This window comes from Ixodes scapularis, unplaced genomic scaffold (assembly GCF_016920785.2).
Source record: "Ixodes scapularis isolate PalLabHiFi unplaced genomic scaffold, ASM1692078v2 PGA_scaffold13__105_contigs__length_92229423, whole genome shotgun sequence".
Lineage (NCBI taxonomy): Eukaryota > Metazoa > Arthropoda > Arachnida > Ixodida > Ixodidae > Ixodes > Ixodes scapularis.
The window spans coordinates 32,500,138-32,507,750 of record NW_024609839.1 but is presented as its reverse complement, the minus strand read 5'-3'; the positions used below and the strand labels follow the sequence as shown (position 1 = coordinate 32,507,750).

General features: G+C 43.9%; 1 protein-coding gene across 1 annotated transcript in view; it reads right to left on the bottom strand.

The window, feature by feature from the left end:
- Positions 1–12: 12 nt before the first annotated feature.
- The window catches only part of LOC8039489 (ATP-binding cassette sub-family C member 3), a gene marked incomplete at its 3' end in the record, with an annotated part of 76,202 nt that continues 68,601 nt past the window's right edge, over positions 13–7,613 (bottom strand). The window contains 5 exon segments of the mRNA XM_042289737.1: positions 13–180; positions 1,544–1,720; positions 3,070–3,263; positions 4,661–4,745; positions 4,828–4,974. Of these exon segments, the coding sequence (XP_042145671.1) occupies positions 13–180; positions 1,544–1,720; positions 3,070–3,263; positions 4,661–4,745; positions 4,828–4,974 (771 nt within the window).

Genomic DNA, 7,613 nt, shown 5'->3' with positions numbered 1-7,613 from the left:
GCTCCTGATTACCTTTGATTTCAAGATGCCGGACGGACCGACGACATGGTCGAAAAGGTGCGAAGCAACATGAATGTCAACGGCACTGAAAGGGTCGTCCAAAAGGTAAACGTCGGCGTCGTGAAACACTGCACGAGCCAGGCTGATCCTCAGTTTCTGACCACCGCTCAGGTTGAAACCCTAAAGAATGAATCAAATCCAAGGTACAAAAAAGCATGTTGGTGGGACAGTTTGTCGACCAACTATAAAAATGAAATATGTTTACAAGTTATGTTTACAATTAGTTTAAAAGTTATGATTTACAATATGTTTACAATTAGGGCGCAGCTTTTAAGGTATTTTGATTTTGCGATATTTTGTGCTAAACAATTTGAGATATATATATATCACTCTCCTCGCATACTAGTTCCTAGCCTCCTCCTCTGCACCGTCCCATCCCTCTCCTCCATACCCTTCCCTCCTCCCGCAGCTTCCCCGCTAAATTTATCGGGGGAAAATGGCGTCACATGACTTTGTGTCACGTCACCTATGAACGAATTCAGTTTCTCTGCTAGATTTTGCGGAAAAATGTACGTCCGGTGACCTCAACTCTAATTCAATCCTACGCTAAATTTAGCGAGGAAAGTGAATTGGTGTGGTAGGTCAGTGACGTCCCATAATTCAAAACTGCGAATTCCGTTTCTCCGCTAAATGTAGCTGTAAAACTGTCGTCACATGACCTAAACACAAAATTTCCCCGCTAAATCAAGCGAGAAAACTGTGACGTCCCATAATACAACGCGCGCGGTTACGCCGACGCCGCTCAACGCGGAAACGGGCGCCTAACACCTGCGCTCTGATAAAGATAAAAATTAACATATTGCACGCGGATTGAGTACAACTAGTACCAACTGCTGCCACACTACCTCTCTCTCTCTCTCTCTCTCTCTCCCCCCCCCCCCCCCCCTCGCTACCCCTCTCCAATACTCTCCAACAACGTTAGGGGCAGAGATACTCTACCCTAGTTTAGCTTCAGATAACGTTTGATACAAAATATATAACGGGTTGTCACGATCTAATAACGCACAAGGAAAAAGTGCGAACAGAGTATTTCAATATACAGACGTATGAGACCTTCGTCGTACAGTAGAATATTACAAAATTATTGACCACCTCTACATCAGAATAGCTATCTTGCACGGAAGCCATTGATTACGGAGCAATCATTTAAATTCGTTAGAAAGTCATTAAACTGTTCTGCCAGGGAGCGCAAAACATATTGCTTATTTTTGCACACTCCAGCTAAGTATAACAGATAAATCGACGTCACGTCGCCTAACGTCAGGCCCCTATATCACGTGACGTCACGGCTTCACTTGACCTGATGTAACATGGCATCCGGTCACGGGATATCAATTTCCGGTCACGGGATATCAATACGGAGTTACATGGCATCCGGTCACGGGATATCAATACGGACTTACGTTTCTGGTGAGAGAGTGGGTTTCGACAAAAATCCCTCCTCGCTTTAAAACTGCTGTAATTTTTATTCAAGCATACGTACCTTATCTCCCACTTGAGTGTTGTCGCCCCCCGGAAGCATGTCCAGATCCGGCCTGAGAGCACACGCTTCCACGACCTTCCGGTACCGATCTTCGTCAACAGAGTTTGTGAAGATGATGTTTTCCTTCAGGGTCGCATTCTGTATCCACGACTGCTGCGCCACGTAGGCAATCCTGCCCTTGAACCACAGATGCATGCAAAAAGCCGCAAATGGGTGTCAGCTATCCTCCTTGCTTCGATTCATCTACACACTGAACAGGAAGGTTTTTAAAAGAAATGAACATTTGAAGGAATAGAAGGGGAAGATATTTTGTTCATGTTTGATGGGGGATGGATTTTGCCTTATCGCGTCGACCTCTAAAGTTGTCCACATTCTAGCAATGTCTGATGGAAACTGTGGTTTTTGAACTGTATAGGCTTCGTTCTTTTGTGTTTGTGGAGATGACCTTGAGACTGAGACTATATAAGGAGGTGGACTAAAAAGACGAGTTAGCAGGGTTTGAGACGCCGTCCTGTCTATTTTCGGTTTTTCTACGTTTTGGTGTTTGTTCTCTACCCCAGTCTCAGGTTAATCCAGCATGATTTGAAGGAACGCTGGGGCCACAAAATTTGTAAGGGCACGTAGCTATTCACTGTAAGGATTTCAAGAAAGTACAAAAATAAAACCGGGTGAAATGTTAATAATTTTAGGTTTGGACCTCAAACTTTAAAAATTATATAACAATTTTAAGAACCTAGGTATAACATAAACGTAAAAAAAAAACACTTTCCACCAAGAAAAAATGTACGAGCAATATTTATTTTGCGGAACTTATTCGCCCATAAAGAGCACGTTTTGAAAATTCTCTTCAATCAAAATGTGTCTCAAAATTTAAATATTGCTGGTATTGTTTTCCTAGGTGAAGTAACGTTATTGCATACGTCTCAAATCCAGGCACATAAATTTATTTTCTTTTTTGTTTTTTTCGGGAAAAGGGGTGGTTTGAGGGGGGGGGGGGGGGGGCAGGGGAGATGGAGGGCGGAAATGTTTCCAGGAACAATTCCGAAACAGGTTCCTATTACGGGTCGGCGGCCCAAGATATCATGGTGGTTCCTTACTCCAAGTGTGCCACAGAACGCCGATATTGTGCTATTCTTTTTCTTTTGGATAGTTCATTTCATGATACACTCATTCTGCCCAAGTACTTAGCAAAGTAAGATCTTCGGCAGTTCAGTCTTCTTTTACCGTATATGTGGTATGCCGGTTGAGTGACTTCATTAAACTTTTTCGAAATGCAAAACATTTATGAAATAATCCGACCGATACTTTAATACGTGTTTTTTTTTCTAATTTATGATATAAAAACAATACTAAAAGTAATAGATAGGGTCACGCATTGAGTTACCCCCTCGCCATATGACGCAATATATTAAAGCAGTAGCGGTACTTTAACAGCACGGAGCGACTTCTGCTATGTTTGAACGAAAGCGCCAAATACTGAAAAGAAAGACTAGTACCAGCGATTAATTTCGTTACCGTCCGCTTACCTGCACGTCGACAGAGCCAGACATCTTTTCCAGTGCTCCTAGCACAGCTGAAAGAAGGGAAGATTTGCCAGAGCCCACCGACCCGACCACCGCAACGAGGCTGCCAGTTTTCACGTTCAAATTCACGTCCTTGAGGACCGGAAGGTCCTCCTTCGACCAGGCAAATGTTGCTTGACTGAGGGTGACGGCTGCCCCTGGAGATAAATGATAATAAAGAAACATTAAAATCGATCGAAGAGGTTAGTGCTATCCGTTTTTGAGCGCAAGATGTAAGCGAATATAGTTGAGCGATAAAAAATAAATGTTTTCCAACGAATATTATTTCGCTCAGGCATGCGTAAGAACTCAAACCTTTTAAAAGTAATAGGCAGGGCTGAGAATACCGCGATGAATAAATAAATAAATATATATATATATATATATATATATATATATATATAATCGGGCGAAAACTGACACAGGAAATGCCAAAATATGGGGACACTTTTCGGGACAACATGCACTTCTGTCAATACACTCTAGCTGTTTTTATTAGCGCCAAAGTATGTATTCTGCTTCCTTGTCATCAGAACGCACGTTATATTCTTTCCATTATATTAAAGAAAATAGGCAGATATCTAGTGTATGTTTGCTTAGGTTGTGTCTTTTCTCTGTTCCCAGACTCTTGAAGGCGGAGAACGGTCGCTCCACTTCTACAGAAACAAAAGGCAAAACATGAGTTTTCGTTTGGCGTCCACGTCAGAAGCGTTATTTGGAGCTCTTGGTGAACGCACCTATTTTGTGTCAGGGTTCTTCACAAGAAACAGAGCCCTTTAGGGCTCTTGAAGGCAGGTGGTTACATTAGCCAGCATATGCGATTCGGACGCCGTTGGTGTGTTGGGGAAAGAAGGCCACAATCAATTTTTGCCGATGTATTCCCATATTCCGATATTCCCAACCGGTGAGAGGCGAATGGTCTACAGGCTTGTCAGTTAAGAACCGACACTCAATGAAACATATTAAGAATCGGGTGAATCTGTTGACTGTCGGAACACTCGATGTCAATATGTTACAATTCGGAACAAGGAAATTGTTGAAAATCAGATGGAAATCGCTTGGTAGACTTCTACTTTTAGCTGACACGTTTATGGGGGGAATTTTTAATATTTGAAGACACGGCCCGATAATCTCAGCACTCGTAATCAACCCCGAAAGATCCACAAGTCTTAAACACTTTTTTATATAGGCGCAAATTTTGGGAGGGAATCCCTACGTACGTAACAAGCCGCATATACTCTCAAAGCATTAATATTCACGAATAAGAGAAGTTAACTTCTATAAAGTTCGTTAATGAAGTAATTTTTTTAGTACTATTTCTTCTCAGAAGGAATGAAAGAACACATTTGGAACAGTGAAGTTTCGAATGGGTGAGATAAAAACTTCCGTGTGGATAAGATTTTTCAAAGTTCGACGTCGGCTTCCACGGCGTTTGCACAGCGGGCAGTGTGACATGGGCTATTTCTGCATCAAGTCATGCTTGATAACTCCAATCAGGGGCGCAGCAAGTTCAAAACTCTTGAACGAATCAGAAATGAAAGAAATATCTAGCTACCTTCTTCCGGAATTCCACCGACCATGTCTTCCTGCAGGTCAGCTTCGTCCAGAAATTCAGACAGTCTTTTCAGCGACACGCTACACTACGTATGAGTCGAGGTAGCCAACAATGAAGGGGGGCAGAGTCTTTCCAGAAAATCATGCAGCATTAAAATGACGCCTCACCTTGATGAACCTGGAAACGACTTCAGGTAAAATGTACACTGGGAGGCGCAGTAGCATGAATAGTGAAAGGCACGTAAATGCGAGCGACGGGGAGAGTTGGTTGGCTAAGTTTACCAACAGGAAAGTTCCGAATGATGCCAGCAGAGCCTAAAAAAGAAATCCCCATCAAATACAAATTAGATGTACAAAAACATCAGGGTAGCACGCTGAAAAATGGCTCACGTCGTGTTAGTCTCTTCACTGAAGTTTCATAAAAAAATGACAAATACATCATTCGAAGATTATCTCTATAGTCACCGCTACTGCTTAAGAAACGCTGGAAGTGGTCCATTCTGATTCTCGCCTGGTGATTGGTACTTCGACAATCTCAAATGCCGCAATGTCGCTGGCTACGAAGCTATAATAAATTAACAAGATGCTTGGAACTAGCCACGCCTAACGTTTCTTAAGTTTCCGGTGATTATATGAAGCGCAAGTTCGTCCGCTTCATTTGCATGGCTTGTGGTGACGTCAGACATCAAATCTCTGATTAGCCATGACTGAAGGATAGGGGGTAGACATCAAGGCAGCTTTCTTTGGGGTCTACTCACTATCCTTCGATCAGAGCCAATCAGAGCTCGGCGTTCTGACGTCACCACGACTCCTGCAAAAGAAGCAGACGAACTTGCGCTCCGTATTCACCGATGTTTGTTTGCGAACAAGCTCGCTGCCATCCGCTGACGACGGAGGCTTGCAAGCTTCCGGTTTTTTCACATCCTTTTGTTATTTGTACTACGTTCTACAAAGTGCGCAGGTTTTTACAAACGGATTACAGGTTCTTCTCTGAAGGAATATTGTGTTACCCGATCGCTGTTTTTTGCTGAATAAGAAATAAATGCACTACCGGAAGTCTACCGGGGCACCGAATACTGTTCCGCCCTCGTGGTATGGTGCCTGGAACGCGTCTCCGACTGGTGCGTTTACCGCGGCCAAAAAAGTGGTCCCTCGATTTCCGCCTGATGACGTCATAAAAGTGTCATGCTGTCGCCGGTCACGACCCTGGCGGCGTTCCAACAGTTGTGGTGAGTGCGGCAGACGCCTGTTCTGCTGCAGGTCGCTTTCCACTGTGACAGTTCACGGAAGCTAGTGCAGCCGGAAGTTGGGACGACTAAAGCGACGCCGTGACGACAGCGACACTCGCGTTCGCTCGTGCTTTTCGCCAGCATTTCTACGGCCAACCGCCAGGATCGCGACAGGCAACAGCATGACACCCGCGTCATTTGTTGCCACCTTGGGACCACTTTTGATGTATGGGCGGGATAGGGCGCTAAACACACCAGTCGAAGACACGATCCAGGCACCATACTCGTGATACCAACTCCCACTGAACGCAGAGAATAGACGCCGAGAATCGTGATTATTCGGTTTTACTTTTGTGACTGAGAGGATGTGATGATGACAGGAATTCTCAGGACCGTCACAAGTTTTGATACTGCCCTCCTTCCCCTCCCAACGAACAAATAAACCATAAAAAGAAAAAGAGATGGCACTTGCGAAATCACTGAGATTTTCCGAAGAACGTGTGGACATTTTCAGTTGTAAAAGATATTCATTTATGTACATCTTTGAAGGTGTCAGGGTGACCTGGTTGTCATAAAGCTATACCAACACTATATTTGTTTAATGTAGTGATGGGTCAACACTGAACATCAATGAGATGTCCCCGGCATTAAAGTGGCGCTCTATCATTATTCGCAGCACCTTCGATAGGTTTCGGTTTGTTTTCTTAGTACTGTCGAAGCGCTAGTTGTTAAGGGACGATCGGCTTCACTGACAAAGAAACAACAACAGAACGCGAGTGTAGTGACACGCGCTGCGCTTGTTGCCTTCTGCAATAGTAAACTGTTTGAAAGCAAAATCTTAAAATAAATCTTTTATAGCAGGGGTCGAGAACTTTTTGCTGCAGCGGGCTAGATTTTTCGCAAAGCGAAGACAGAGCACGCCGGATGAAAATCCGGGGGTGGGGTGGCGGGGCGGGTGGCAGAAGACAATCAGCTCACAAAGAAAAACAAATAAAACGCAAAGTGAAATGTTATGCTCTGTGCTGCAGGCTATGTTTTGCGTGACCCTTGATTTTGCTGGTTCTGCCTCCTGCACCTTCGAAGAGCCACACAGTTCTGATTTCAAAGTTCAATGAACAAGACAAACTGAAAACCAACAAATGTTGCCATCGTACTATTAGTATTATTATTTATTTATTTATTTTGCAATTGGACTGTAAGATATTTGCTACACTTCTGTACAGCCGCTTGGTCAAAATCCTCATAGCGAACCCCTGAGTGCGACGAAATCTGTTGAAATTAACAATGTTATGAACCGCGCTACCCAAGGAAAAGTATGCTCAATATGACTATCATAATTATTGATTTTCTAATGCATCACTGGGATGTGCAACACTTCATAGTTGATAATAAACTAATCTCCTTGTAGGTCGCTTCAGAGCCAATACGCCCAACTACACCAGGCTCGCAACCAGCACTAATTCTTGCGCCAATAGTTCTGGAGTGTGCGTGTGCACTTATCTATGTGCGTGTGTGTGTGTGTGGGGGGGGGGGGGGGAGGGGTAGGGGGAGGCTTGTCTGGTAGCGTGGCGGTGGCCGCATAATGTTCCCTCGCAGGCTGCCGTTTGTGGACCCCTTGTTTATAGAGATAAGGCGAGCAGCGCGTTTAATTCTCCTTGATGCTTTGGTAATTTTGGCAAAAGGTCTATCACCTAGGTTATATTCTTATCGTTACAAAAATCATAC